This window comes from Leopardus geoffroyi, chromosome D1 (genome assembly GCF_018350155.1).
Source record: "Leopardus geoffroyi isolate Oge1 chromosome D1, O.geoffroyi_Oge1_pat1.0, whole genome shotgun sequence".
NCBI classification, from domain to species: Eukaryota; Metazoa; Chordata; class Mammalia; order Carnivora; family Felidae; genus Leopardus; species Leopardus geoffroyi.
This window is the reverse complement of record NC_059329.1, coordinates 57,686,617-57,702,543: the sequence shown is the minus strand read 5'-3', so window position 1 is coordinate 57,702,543 and position 15,927 is coordinate 57,686,617. Positions and strand designations below refer to the sequence as shown.

At 37.0% G+C, this 15,927-nt stretch overlaps 1 protein-coding gene across 4 annotated transcripts in view; it reads left to right on the top strand.

Annotated features, from left to right (window-relative positions):
- Positions 1-15,927, top strand: part of PPME1 (protein phosphatase methylesterase 1) — an 88,796-nt gene that overhangs the window by 16,706 nt on the left and 56,163 nt on the right. Inside the window, exon 1 of one of the 4 annotated variants that reach the window (XM_045484065.1) lies at positions 12,926-12,981. The exons of the other annotated variants lie outside the window; for them this stretch is intronic. Coding sequence (XP_045340021.1) covers positions 12,941-12,981 — 41 coding nt within the window. The 5' untranslated portion in view covers positions 12,926-12,940. Of the gene's footprint in view, positions 1-12,925; positions 12,982-15,927 lie in introns of those variants that run through there. 4 annotated transcript variants of the gene reach the window in all.

The window sequence follows — 15,927 nt, the reverse complement described above, 5'->3', positions numbered from 1 at the left end:
GTAAGGGGTTTTGTCTATTTTGTTCACCAAAATATTTCAGGTGCCTAAAACAGTATCTTGTAGGTGCGCAGTGAATGTTTGTTGAATAAGTGAATAAAAGAGACTATTCAGATCTTTTTCCAGAAGGCTAACGGCTAGTCTTATGTTCCCAGGCAGGAGATTGGAGGATTTTTCTTTGGAGAAATGACTGGCCAAAAAAAAAAGACATGCAGATATTGATGTTTGGAGGAAAAATCCCCTACTTAAAAGGCTAGGAATCTACTTGCTAACTAGACAGTCATATTCAATAGTCAGCAAGCCTTGCTGTCTCATAGAATCACCAGACATCCAGGAAAAACTTCTAACACAAAAAATAGATACCAAAACAAAATGAGAAAATGAAACAATAATGTATAGAACAAAAAAAAAGCTTAAACTTGTCAGAGAGACCAGAGATGATATGGCATCTGTGAAACAAGAATAGAATGCTCTTTTAAAAAAGGAGGGGGGAGAACCTGGTTTCAGAGAAAAAGAAATATGTTGGGAATGAAAATATGTATAGTATATATAAATTCAAAAGAAGAGAAAATTTAAAGAATCTTCTAGAAAATACCTTATTCTAGTTTAAGATTGAAATTTAGAAATATGGGGGATAAAAAGATTCTTAGCAAAAACATCTCAACAGTAGTACCTTACTTAGAAGATGGAAAAATGCCTTACATTTTGAGAAAGAATAACCTAAAATTGCTTTGGCTAGTATTTGCTTACTATATCTTTGTCTCTTTTAACTTTTTTAAATGCTTATTTATTTTGAGAGAGAGTTCACACGCATGCAGGGAAGAAGCTGACAGAGAGGGAGAGAGAATCCCAAGCAGGTTTCATGTTCTCAGCGCAGAGCCTGATGCGGGTCTCAATCCCATGACCCTGGGACCATGACCTGAACCGAAATCAAGAGTTGGATGTTCAACTGACTGAGCCACGCAGGCGCCCCTAGGTCCAATTTAAATTCTCAACTTGAAACTTCTTAGAATATATAAGTGGTATAAATTTAGCCCAAGTCCATTTGAGAACTGTCTGTGGTTATAGCTTCATCAGAGAAGGGTTTTTTTTCTTTCTTCTGCCTATTTTGTTTGTTTCAAGTTTTTAATTACATTCTAGTTAGTAAACATATAGAATAATATTGGTTTCAGGAGTAGAGTGTAGTGATTCATCACTTACATATAACAGTGCTCATCACAATTGCCCTCCATAATACCCATCACCAATTTAGCCCATCCTTGGCCCACCTCCCCTCCATCAACCCTCAGTTTTTGTTCTCTATAGTTAAGAGTCTCTTATGGTTTGCCTACCTCTTTCTCTCTGCCCCCCTTCCCTATGTTCATCTGTTTCTTAAATTTCACATATGAATGAAATCATATGGTATTTGTCTTTCTCTGACTTGTTTCACTTAGCATACATAATACACTCTAGCTCTATCCACAGTGTTACAAATGGTAAGATTTCATTCTTTTTGATGGCTGAGTAATATTCCATTGTGTGTGTGTGTGTGTGTGTGTGTGTACACATCTTTATCCATTCATCGGTCAGTGGACATTCGGGCTCATTCCATAATTTGGCTGTTGTTGATAATGCTGCTGTAAACATCAGGGTGCATGTGCCCCTTCAGTATTTTTGCATCCTTTGGGCAAATACCTAGTAGTGCAATTGCTGGGTCATAAGGTAGTTTTATTTTTAACTATTTGAGGAACCTCCATACTGTTTTCCAGAGTGGCTGCACCAGTTTACATTCCCACCAACAGTGTAAGTGGGTTCCCCCTTCTTTGCATCCTTGCCAGTATCTTTTGTTTTCTGTGTTGTTAATTTTAGCCATTCTGACAGGTGTGAGGTGATATCTCATTGTAGTTTTGATTTGTATTTCTGTGATGATGAGTGATGTTGAGCATCTTTTACATGTGTCTGTTAGCCATCTGTATGTCTTCTTTGGAAAAATGTCTATTCATGTCTTCTGGCCATTTCTTAACTGCGTTTTTTGTTTTTTGGGTATTGAGTCTGATAAGTTCTTTATAGATTTTGGATACTAACTCTTTATCAGATACATCATTTACAAATCTTTTCTCCCATTCCATTGGTTGCCTTTTAGTTTTTTATTTTCTCTGTGCAGAAGCTTTTTATCTTGATGAAGTCCCAATAGTTCATTTTTGTTTTTCTTTGCCTTGCCTTAGGAGAAATATCTAGTAAGAAGTTGCTATGCCGATGTCAGAGAGGTTTCTGCTTGTGTTTTCTTCTAGGATTTTGCTGGTTTCCTGTCTCACATTTAGGCCTTTCATCCATTTTTTCATTTATTTTTGTGTATGGTGTAAGAAAGTGGTCCAGTTTCATTCTTCTGCATGTTGCTGTCCAGTTTTCACAGCACCATTAGTTGAAGAGACTGTCTTTTTTCCATTGGATAGTCTTTCCTGTTTTGTTGAAGATTAATCATATGGTTGTGGGTCCATTTCTGGGTTTTCTATTCTGTCCCGTTGATCTGTGTGTCTGTTTTTGTGCCAGTACCATGCCGTCCTGATGATTACAGCTTGAAGTCCAGGATTGTGATGCCTCCTTGCTTTGCTTCTCTTTTTCAAGATTGCTTTGGCTATTCGGGGTCTTTTATGGCTTCCTAGGGGAATTCTACCAAACATTTGAAGACTAATACCTATTCTTCTCAAACTGTTCCTAAAAATAGAAATAGAAAACCTCCAAACTCATTCTACAAGGCCAACATTATTTTGATTCCAAAACCACTAAAAAGAAGAATCACAGGCTAGTATCCCTGATGAACATGGATGCAAAAATTCCCAACAAGATAACTGGCAAATCTAATCCAACAGTATGTTAAAAGAATTACTCACCATGATCATCTGGAATTTATTCCTGGGCTACAAGGGTGGTTCAGTATTTGCAAATCAATCAATGTGATACACCACATTAACAAAAAGGGTAAGAACTATGTGAAAAAGTATTTGACAGAATATGTCCATTCCTGATAAAAACTGTCAACAAAGTAGGTTTAGAGAGCATACCTCATCATAGAGGCCATTTAAAAAGACCCACAGCTAATATCCTCAATGGGGAAAAACTGAGACCTTTTCCTCTATGGTCAGGAACAAGACAAGGGATGTCCAGGCTCACCATTGTTATTTAACATAGTACTGGAAGTCCTAGTCTCTGAAATCAGGCAACAAAAAAATAAAAGGCACCCAAATTGGCAAGGAAGAAGTCACACTTTCACTATTTTGCAGATGACATGATACTCTATGTAGAAAATACTCCACCAAAAAATTGCTACAACTGATGGATGAATTCAGCAAAGTCACAGGATACAAAATCAGTGTACAGAAATCTTTTGTGTATCTATACTCCAGTAATGAAGCAGCAGAATAAAATCAAGGAATCAATCCCATTTGCGGTTGCACCAAAAACCGTAAGATACCTAGGAATAAACGTAACCAAAGTGGTAAAAGATCTGTACTCTAGAAACTGTAGAACACTTATGAGAGAAATTGAAGATGACACAAAGAAATGGAAAAAACATTCCATGCTCATAAATTAGAAGAACAAAATAGTGTTAAAATGCCTATACTACCCAGGGGCGCCTGGGTGGCTCAGTGAGTTAAGCATCCGACTTCAGCTCAGGTCATGATCTCACAGTTAGTGAGTTTGAACCCCATGTTAGGCTCTGTGCCGACAGCTCAGCCTGGAGCCTGCTTCCAATTCTGTGTCTCCTGCTCTCTCTGCCCCTCCCCCACTTGCAGTCGGCCTCTCTCTCAAAACTAAACATTTAAAAAAAAACACATTTTAATTAACTAATTAATTAATTGTATTTTTTATGTATTATTATATTTAATATAATTTATTGTCAAATTGGCTTACATACAACACCCAGTGCTCATCCCAACAAGTGCCCTCAATGCCATCTCCTATTTTCCCCACTCCCATCCACCCTCAGTTTGTTCTCTGTATTTAAGAGTCTCTTGTGGTTTGCCTCAAGTTACAGAGCCTTCCCTCTCTGTAACTATTTTTTCCCTTTCCCTTCCCCCATGGAGTTCTGTTAAGTTTCTCAAGATCTACATATGAGTGAAAACATAAGATATCTGTCTCACTCAGTATAATACCTTCCAGTTCCATCCACATTGCCACAAATGGCATGATTTCATTCTTTCTCACTGCCAAGTAGTATTCCATTGTATATATAAACCACCTCTTCTTTATCCATTCATCAGTTGGTGGACATTTAGGCTCTTTCCATAATTTGGCTATTGTTGAAAGTGCTGCTATAAACACTGGGGTACAAGTGCCCCTAATGCATCAGCACTCCTGTATTCCTTGGGTAAATTCCTAGCAGTGCTATTGCTGGGTCATAGGGTAGATCTATTTTTAATTTTTTGAGGAACCTCCACAGTGTTTTCCAGAGTGGCTACACCAGTTTGCATTCCCACCAACAGTGCAAGAGGGTTCCCGTTTCTCCACATCCTCGCCAGCATCTGTAGTTTCCTGATTTGTTCATTTTAGCCACTCTGACCTGTGTGAGGTGGTATCTCAGTGTGGCTTTGATTTGTATTTCCCTGATGATGGTGACATTGAGCATCTTTTCATGTGTCTGTTGGCCATCTGGATGTCTTCTTTGGAAAAGTGTTTATTCATGTCTTCTGCCCATTCCTTCACTGGATTATTTGTTTTCCAGGTGTTAAGTTTGGTGAATTCTTTATAGATTTTGGATACTAACCCTTTATCTGATATGTCATTTGCACATATCTTTTCCCATTCCGTTGGTTGCCTTTTAGTTCTGTTGATTGTTTCCTTTGCAGTGCAGAAGTTTTTAATTTTGATGAGGTCTCAATAGTTCATTTTTGCTTTTAGTTCCTTTGCCTTTGTAGATGTGTTAAGCAAGAAATTGCTGCAGCTGAGGTCAAAGAGGTTTTTCCTGCTTTCTCCTCTACGGTTTTGATGGTTTCCTGTCTCACATTCAGGTCATTTATCCATTTTGAGTTTATTTTTGTGAATGGTGTAAGAAAGTGGTCTAGTTTCATTCTTCTGCATGTTGCTGTCCAGTTCTCCGAGAACCATTTGCTAAAGAGACCACCTTTTTTCCATTGGATGCTCTTTCCTGCTTTGTCAAAGATTAGTTGGCCATACATTTTTTGGTCCAATTCTGGGTTCTCTATTCTACTCCATTGGTCTATGTGTCTTTTTTTGTGCCAGTACCATACTGTCTTAATGATTACAGCTTTCTGATAGAGGCTAAAGTCTGGGATTGTGATGCCTCCCGCTTTGGTTTTCTTCTTCAATATTACTTTGGCTATTCGGGGTCTTTGGTGGTTCCATACAAATTTTAGGATTGTTTGTTCTAGCTTCAAGAAGAATACTGGTGCAATTTTGATTGGGATTGCATTGAAGTTGTAGATTGCTTTGGGTAGTATTGATATTTTAACAATATTCTTCCTATCCATGAGCTTGGAATTTTTTTCATTTTTTTTTTTTGTCTTCTTCATTTTCCTTGATAAGCTTTCTATAATTTTCAGCATGCAGACAGATCTTTTACATCTTTGATTAGGTTTATTCCTAGAACACACATACGTACAATTTTAGTCAACACTTCTGAAGTTTGCTCTATCAACATTCCTAATTACCATTGATGGAAACAGTCCCTGACATAAAATTTCTATACCTAGGAAAACTGTTAGTCAAGTATGAAAATGGGATAATAGCATTTTCTGGCATGCAGAGTTTCAAAATTTATCTCCCTTTCTCAAGAAGCTAACAGAGGATGTGTTCCATCAAAATAAGAGAATGCATCACGAAAAACATGGGATATGGGAATCAGGGATTCAGCACAGGGAAAAGGCAAAAGGGATTCCCAGGATGATGGTGAAATGACAGCAATTCATCATATCCAGAGAGCAAACAGTCCTATTTGGAAGAGAATGGTAGGTGCCAAGAACGGAAATTTGCAAAGAAAAAATGGATCTAATAGATTATTTAACATTATTATATTAAGAGAAGTTTTACAGATTTCTCAAAGGCTTTTTTTCATTAATAAAAGTTAATAGTGAAATATACATTCAGAAGGGTTTAAAATATGTGTGTGCAGTTCAGAGAAGAATAAAATAAATGCCCATGTATCTACCACCTGGCTTATGAAATTGAACATTGTTAGCTTTTAAAAGCCTGTTTGCCTCTCCCCAAAAGCACCTCTACTCCCCACAATCTTGAATTGTATGTTTATCATTCTCTTGCTTTTCTTAATAGTTTTGTCACCTATGCATATATCCATAAAAAAGATAATTAGTTTTGCCTGTTCTTGAACTTTGTTATTAATGGACTGCATTTATTCTATGCTTATTTCTTCCTCTAAATGTATTTCTGAAATTCATCCATGTTACTGTATATAATTCTAGCATATCCATTCCCACTGCTGTGCCATATTGAGTTATCTGAATATATCTCAATTTATATATTCCTCTGGTGATAGACTTAGTTTGCTTGTTATTCTTTGGCTTTATGGAAATGCTTCTATGAACATCTTTTTACATGTATCTTAATACCTCTGTGCAGATGTTTCCTTGTGAAGTGAAACTACTAGAGTGAAGGGTACTTGTTCAATTTTACCAGGTGGTGACTCACTGTTTTCCAAATAGTTTTCCCATTTATACTTCCACCGGCGATTCCATCTGATTTAGATCCTCTCCAACACCTAGTGTTGTCTGGCTTTGTATTTTGTCAACATAATGGGTGTGAAATTATACCTAACTCTGATTTAAAATTTCATGTCCCTAAAAAATAAACATAATAAAACTTCATGTCTCCATGAACAAAATTGGGAACCCTTTCATAATATTTATGGGCTATTTGTGTTTCCTCGTTTGTGAAATGTCCACTAATATTTTTTGCTTATAAAAAGCTCTTATGAAACAATGATAATTTCATTAAAAAAAATAAGCAAACAAAATAAAAGACAATCATTCTGGAAAAAATAAGAAGTCACGCAAGAAAGAAAGTATAATCCGTATACCATGTGGCTTAGCTGTGAACAACATTTCTGCAGTAACTAACATTTATGAAGTATTTTTGTGCCTACTTGTTACTGTTTTTCAAACCTTACACTTGAGATTTAGGCAGAGATGGATTTGCTAATGGTCACAAAGCTTACAATTACTAGAAATGAAATTTAAACTTTAATCAGTACACAGCCATAACGTAAAAACTGTATATGGTGGGGTTTTTCCTCCTCATGGACCAATCTATTTAAGCTATCCTGCCATAAGCAAAGGGATGGAAGATCTATATATCGGTCATCACTGATACAAAGAAGGAAGGTGAGCTTAAGTTACCATGTACTTTTCTGGTCCATGTGCAGAGTCATGGTCCAAACCAGTAATGTGGTCCCCACTGGGTAGTGATCCAGGTTCTCTCTATTCATCCTCATAGCTGGTTGGCAGTAGTTTTGCATGAGCATTATGGAGTAGAATATGATTAACATCTCCCCAGGGAAAGGGCTTAGACCTGATGAAGAGATGGGGGTAGGCATGGAACTCAGGCCTCGAGTGCTCTCCATGATTTGACTTCCAGATGTTCAGCATACTCACTCCCACGCCAGGGAGTGCTACAAAGTAGGTGAGGGCCTTCCACCTTCAAGTTGAGCCCTCCTTGGCTGTGGGTGCCACTTGAAATGGACCATCCCAGCTGTGCCCTGGATTGACCTAGCAGGTTTTTTGCTCTTACATTTAGGTTTATGATCCTCTGTGATTTACTTATGTGTGTAGTTGTAAGGGAGGGGTTCAGATTCATTGATATATGAATATCTAATTGTCCTAACACCATTTATTGTCAAGACTGTTTTTCCCCCAGTGAATTGTCTTGGTCCTTTGTTGAAAATCTATGGACTGTAAGTGTTAGAGTTTATTTCTGGACTCTCAGTTCTGTTTGATCTATCTATATGTCTACTCTCATACTTGTACCACAGTATTCCATTTCCCTTTACTGGAAACCTTATCAGAATTCAGGAAGGAGGCTTCTCTTTATTAGCTTCAGCCCAGTGGTGATGATGATAATAATAATAGTAATAATAATAATAATAATTTCCTGAGGCACCAAGCTAAGTGCTTTATGCACATTAGCTCATTTTTTACTGTTAACAGATATTCATTAATGTGTCGGACCCCAAGAGTACATTGGTGAACAAAGGGAGAACGTTCTTGCTCTCCTGGATCTCACATTAGTAGCAAATTAGGTGGAGTGATCTAACAAATATAAGAACAAACTAATTTTAGGAAATGATTAGTTCTATGATAAAAATAGAACAGGCTAATTTGAGAGTAACCAAGGGAGAAGGCTACTTTAATCCTCATTACAACCCCTATAAAATTGGCATTATAACCCTATCTCACATGAAGAAACTCAGGCATAGAGAAATTAAATGACTTGGCCAAGGTCACACAATTAATAAAGGCAGAACTGGGTTATGAAAACAAACTTTTAGTGTGTAGCAAGTGGAAAACTTATTTAGGTTTAGGAAGTATTAAGAATGTAGTATCACTTCAGGGCACCTGGGTGGCTGGCTCAGTCAGTTAAGCATTCAACTTTGGTGCAGGTCATGATCTCATGGTCCATGAGTTCTAGTTCCGTGTCAGGCTCTGTGCTGACAGCTCAGAGCCTGGAACCTGCTTTGCTTTCTGTGTCTCCCTCTCTCTCTGCTCTTCTCCCCTCACGCTCTCTCTCTAATAAGAAATAAACATGTAAAAAAGAAAAAAGAATGTGGTATTTCCTCATAATTTTCTTCCTTTTTAAATTTTTTGTCTTTCTGCCAGAAATAGGTTGCTATGGTCAAAGTATAGGCCCAGAGATCTTATTTAGGATTCATACATGAACTTCTTGAAGCCAGTGCAGTTGTGTGCAGAATATATGTATGTGCACTGGTTTCTGGAATGAGGGTTTATAAAGCTTCTGAATGGAGTCTGTGACAATAGCAAAGAGTCTAAAAGCACATTTGATTCACATGATTTAGGCAGGAATTGTATTTCCTTTGTGTCTCCCACTGTACCATTTTGTTCTGTGTCTGCCAAACTCTTTCCTCCGGTAACAAGACTTGGAAGGAAATTACACATTTATTATGTTGGTTTGAAATAAACTTTATTCTGACATAAAAAAATTCTGTGGACATTTACTTCCCAGTGTAGATTTTTATTTACCAATTGTTGGACTTAATAATTCATCTCTGTTAGTTCAAAACTTCAGAATTGACTTGGGTTCTACTATCAGTCATTTTCCATATCTTGAACATTCCTGAGATTTGTTGATTGCCTTTTTGAAAAGTCTTTCTATGTTTCCCTCCTTTTTAATTCCATTGCCAGTCTAGACTCCCATCTTCTAACCAGATTATTGCAGCAACGTTTTTTTTTTCCGGAATCAAATTCATCTTGTACCTTTCACCACATTGATCTTTCTAAAATACTTTAATCTGAACCACTGAAACTCTATCAGGCTTTTGGGACCAACCCCAACACACAAATAACAGAAAAAGAAATGAATTCCCCACTATATTGCATCTAATGTCATTATTTTTCCATGATCTGCTTTTAGTTGTATCAGTTTCTTTTAGTTTTTCAAAACTGTTTTACTTATTTCCACCTTGTTGCAGTTAACTATTTTATTTTGTCTTTTATCAGTGCTCACTATGACAGGCAGACACCATACTGGGTTCTTATTGGTGCCCTTCTCTCTGCCGGAGTTGTCTTCCATACCCTTCCCTATTTCCATCAGTCCAAATTCTGTCTGTCCTTCAATGACTTAATAGCTTAATAGCTTAAATGTTACTTTTTCTTTGAAACCTCTTTTTATTTCCTAAGCTAAAAGTAATCTTTTTTTTTTTTTTTTTAAAGTAATCTTTATTCCCTCCTTTAGCTATATCTCTTAGGGCATTTAACTCTACCTTATGTTAGATATTTATGTAGTTAACATTAGTTTCTTGACAGCAGAGGGATTGTGTCACTAGTTTTATAATTATCCCAGTATCGCCCATCACGCCACCTCAGTTCCGGCATAATACATATACTAGATTTTGGTGAATAAAACCTCATTTTTAAAGTATAAATTAACCTCGTTATGCTTTTTTAAGTTATTTTCATTACTTCAAAATTCTTCCATTATGACTTCTTGGGGAAAGAAAGTAATTAATTTATTTTAAAAATTATAGCTAAAAAGAGCCTATACAGGCTGTAATGACTATAAAATAGGTAGGCTTAAAAGCATAAAAAGCAAACTATTTATTCATTTATTTTTTAGTTTACATCCAAGTTAGTTAACATAGTGCAACAATGATTTCAGGAGTAGATTATTTAATGCCCCTTACCCATTTAGCCCATCCCTCCCTCCCTCAACCCCTCCAGCAACCCTTCGTTTGTTCTTTATATTTAAGAGTCTCTTCTGTTTTGTCCCCCTCCCTGTTTTTGTATTATTTTTGCTTCCCTTCCCTTCTGTTCATCTGTTTTATATCTTAAAGTTCTATGTGAGTGAAGTCATATGATACTTGTCTTTCTCTGACTGATTTCGCTTAGCATAATACCCTCTAGTTCCATCCACATAGTTGCAAATGGCAAGATTTCATTCTTTTTGATTGCCAAGTAATACTCCATTGTATATGTATACCACGTCTTCTGTATCCATTCATCCATCAATGGACATTTGGGCTCTTTCCATACTTTGGCTATTGTTGATAGTACTGCTATAAACATTGGGGTGCATGTGCCCCTTCGAAACAGCATACCTATATACCTTGGATAAATAGTAGTGCAATTGCTGGGTCATAGGGTAGTTCTATTTTTAATTTTTTGAGGAACCTCCATACTGTTTTCCAGAGTGGTTCATTTTTCTGCATATTGCTGTCCAGTTTTCCCGGCACCATTTGCTGAAGAGACTGTCTTTATTCTTTCCTGCTTTGGATATTCTTTCCTGCCTTGTCAAAGATTAGTTGGCCATATGTTTGTGGGTCCATTTCTGGGTTCTCTATTCTGTTCTATTGATCTGGGTGTCTGTTTTTGTGCCACAAACTATTTTTATAAACCAAAACTACATCATTAAAATAGAGTATTCTTCCTGACTAGAATATAAAGATTGATGTGAGATCTTGCTGTCTACTTCATGTCTAACATTGGTTGCAAAATTACCTGAACTCGTAGAGTATATAAACAATTATGTGTTCAAATGTTCAAAAGAGTATGCCAGGAAAGTCTCTGTGGGAGTAGGAACAACCTTTGGAGGTATAGATTATTGGCTCTTTAACCAGATGGGTATTACTCATATGTTGGTAGAAATTGGGTAGTCCTTAGAACTTTATTATTTTTTTTAATGAAGGGAATTAGAAGTGGAAGGTGTCCTCCTAGGAATAATTTCTATTTATACAAAGTAATTTCTCCTTAACGGGTAATCTTCTCTGGTGCCTGGCCAACTTGGAAAGTTTCTGTGGCCTTTGGCAAAGACCCTGAAAAGGAAACTTCTGATAACGTACTCTAAAGCCTTATTACTTTTCAGAAGCATAAATGAAAGAGTGAGAGAGAAAAGAAAGGATCTGAGAATTAATATAGCATTGGGGTAAAGAACAGAGACTTTTAAGAGTGATGGAACTGGATTTGAATCCTGTCACTGCCATTTAGTAGTTAGTTGTATAACCTTGGTCAAGTGACTTTATATCTCTAAATCTGTCATCTGTGAAATGGGGATAAAAATAACTTGAAGTTTTGTGAGGATTAAATGGAATCATGCCTATAAATTACTTGGCAGAGTGACTCACTGTTGTGGCACAGTAAATGTTAGATACTATTACTGTGATGATGCCCTGAGTCCAGACATCAAAAATTCATGCATAGATCCTTAAAATCAATTATAACATGTTTGACATACCATGTGTGGTTGTTATACTCAAATTAGTATATATGTAGGTGGATTTGTGAGTGATGGGTGAGTCAGTAGAATTAAGAGTTCTACTTTTAGTTTTCCAGTAGGAATTCAAGTACAACTAGCAAACCAGAAAAAATAAGTCAATGCTGAAATTGGAAATTACTTCTACAGAGGCAGTTTTTCTATCAGAAGTTAGGATTTTACCCGTTTTCTGAGCAACTACTAAATCCCAGATGTATTAGATTCTTTTGAAAGATATTTTATTCAGTCACTATAATCCAATGCAAAAAGAATTTAGGTAATTTGAATTTCCCCAAATACATACTCTAATTGTTAGAGATTTGCAGGGAATTATTGGAAAATGGTAGGAACTGTGAGGAATTTGAACTCTTCTCTCATTCCAGATCATTTATTCTACCTTTTTATCCTTCAACTCTCGCAACTTGGGCATCTCAACTCTCTCAACTTGGGGATCTTTAAAAATTGTCAGTGCAGGGACGCCTGGCTAGCTCAGTCGGTTGAGTGTCGCAACTCTTGATTTCGGCTCAGGTCATGATCCCAAGATCGAGAGATTGAGCCCCACCTCAGGCTCTACGCTGAGCATGGCGCCTACTTGGGATTCTCTCTCCTTCTTCTACTGCCCTTACCCCGTGTGCGCTCTCTTCTCCCACTCTCTAAAATTAAAAAGAAATTAGTGCCTAGGCCACACGTCAAGCCATTTGAATCAGTTTCTAGAAGTGAAACCCAAGCATCAGTATTTTTAAAAGTTCCTTTTCTGGATGTGAAGGTGATATCGCTGCGACATCTGTCACCCCATTGATCGCCAGGATTAATTCAGCTGATCTGGCTGGCTAGGCAGGTGTCCCCTTCCTCCCTCACCACTTCATGTGCATCCTTCCAGAAGCTGCGCACTTGGCTGAAGAGGACTATCTTCCCCGATAGAGGAGGATCGTTCTTCAGTCAAGGGTATACAAGTAGCCGCGCTCCCCTGCTAAAACCTGTAAACAAGCTCTCAAGGTCCATTTGTAGGAGAATGTCGGGTAGTCAAGCTTTCAAGACTCCAGACACATCCAAGTAAGGCGCTGCACGTGGCAGTCTGCCTTTCTTAAAAAAAAAAAAAAAAAAAAAAGTTCCTTTGGTAAATGTTATTACATAGATCAAGAACTACTACCTGTTCAATGCCAGAAGAGTGTAGATGTTCAATAAATGTTTGACTGTTGAAAGAATACCTAACTGTGCAGTTTCTCCATTGTAATTACAGTATTAAAGTCAACCTAGAGTGCTTTTGTACTAATTTAAGTATTTAAAAGGGGTTTTGTAGTATACTTTGTTCTGCATTTGCCCCCATGGCATATAAGGGAAAATACTTGGCAGGAGGTAATGTTTTGTTGCTGATAGAATTCTGAATTCCCTCCATTACTGAGAAGAATAGGTGTGGAAATAGGATAAGACTCAAGGTTCCTTTCTTGTGTCTCATCCAAGGTTGAAGATACAGGTTGTAAATAGATATTTATTGGTTATTTTTGTTTTATTTTAAAATAATTTTATTTTTAAAAATAATTTCTGGTTCAAAAATTAAAAGGGGTATACATTGAAAATTGTCCCTCTCATCTTCCAGATACAGTTCCCCTCCCAGAATATATCCGTATCATATCAGTATTCTTCCAGAGGTATTATATATGCACATACTTCCCATTTTTACCCAAATGGTAAAACGCATCATGTTTGTATACTTAACAGTGTATCTCATCCATATACAAAGAATGTTATCAGTATATAATTCCTTCCATCTTTTTATAACTATATTATTTCTGTGTACCACAATTTATTTTAATCTATCACCTGTTGATGGATACTTAAATTGTTACTGATTTTTCTCTATTGAAAACAATGCTACATTAATAGATATGCCATATCTTTGGATAAATTCCTAGAAGTTCAAGGTATTGCCAGTTTGTCTTTTATGAAGGTTGTGTACTGATTAGTTGGGAGATGATAAAAACAACATGAAATAATATGAGGGATTAAAGGTATAAACAAGGAATGGTGATCAAAAATGATTATAGCAGGAGTGTGCCTGGGTGGCTTAGTTGGTTAAATGTCTGACTTTTGATTTCAGCTCAGGTTGTGATCTCATGGGTTCGTGAGTTTGAGCCCCACATTGGGCTCTGTGCTGGCAGTGCAGAGCCTGCTTGGAACTCTCTCTCCCCATCTATCTCTGTTCTTCCCCACCCTCCCCAATCTCAAAATAAATAAAAATTTTTAAAAATTATTATAGCAGGAATGATATTAGAGTGACTTGAGAGGATAGGCATGAGCCTATAACTAAGAACAACGAGAGGGGCGCCTGGGTAGTTCGGTTGGTTAAGCATTTGACTTTGGCTCAGGTCATGATCTCACAGTTCATGGGTTTGAGTCCCACATCAAGCTCTGTGCTGACAGCTTGGAGCCTGGAGCCTGCTTTGGATTCTGTGTCTTCCTCTCTCTGTCCCCTGCTTGCATTCTGTCTCTCCTTCTCTCAAAAATAAATAACATTAAAAAAAATTTTTTTAAAGAGCAAGGAAAGAGAATTAGCAGGTTTTCTGACATATGTACACAGATTATATCTGTGATTAAAATATGCTAATGAACTTTCTAAAATCCTAACATTTTTACTCTTAAATCTATATTTGAACTTTTTAAGACACACTTTTAATGTGATGGTTTCTGTATGAAAACTCCTCATTCTTTAAGAGAAAATACCCCTCAGGATTTATACCTGGGATGCAGGGCTGGTTCAATATCCGCAAAACAATTAACGTGATTCATCACATCAATAAAAGAAAGGACAAGAACCATATGATCCTCTCAATAGATGTAGGGAAAGCATTTGACAAAATACAGCATCCTTTCTTGATAAAAACCCTCAAGAAAGTAGGGATAGAAGGAGCATACCTCGAGATCATAAAAGCCATATATGAACGACCCAATGCTAATATCATCCTCAATGGGGAAAAACTGAGAGCTTTCCCCCTAAGGTCAGGAACAAGAAAGGGATGTCCACTCTCACCACTGTTATTCAATATAGTATTAGAAGTCTTAGCCTCTGCAATCAGACAACACAAAGAAATAAAAGGCATCCACATCGGCCAGGAGGAAGTCAAACTTTCACTCTTTGCAGATGACATGGTACTCTATATGGAAAACCCAAAAGATTACACCAAAAAACTGCTAGAATTGATTCATGAATTCAGCAAAGTTGCAGGATATAAAATCAATGCACAGAAATCAGTTGCATTCCTATATACCAACAATGAAGCAACAACAGAAAGAGAAATCAAGGAATCGATCCCGTTTACAGTTGCACCAAAAACCATAAAATACCTAGGAATAAATCTAACCAAAGAGGTGAAAAATCTACACACTGAAAACTATAGAAAGCTTATGAAAGAAATTGAAGAAGACACAAAGAAATGGAAAAAGATTCCATGCTCCTGGATAGGAAGAACAAATATTGTTAAGATGTCGATACTACCCAAAGCAATCTACATATTCAACGCAATCCCTATCAAAGTAATACCGGCATTCTTCACAGAGCTAGAACAAAGAATTGTAAAATTTGTATGGAACCAGAAAAGACTCCAAATAGCCAAAGCAATCTTGAAAAAGAAAACCAAAGCAGGAGGCATTGCAATCCCAGACTTCAAGCTATACTACAAAGCTATAATCATGAAGACAGTATGGTACTGGCACAAGAACAGACACTCAGATCAATGGAATAGAATAGAGAACCCAGAAATGGACTCACAAACGTATGGGCAACTAATCTTTGACAAAGCAGGAAAGAATATCCAATGGAATAAAGACAGTCTTTTCAGCAAGTGGTGCTGGGAAAACTGGACAGTGACATGCAGAAGAATGAACCCAGACCACTTTCTTACACCATACACAAAAATAAACTCAAAAGAGATGAAAGACCTAAATCTAAGACCTAATCTAGATTTAGACCTAAATCTAAAGGAAGCCATCAAAATTCTCAAG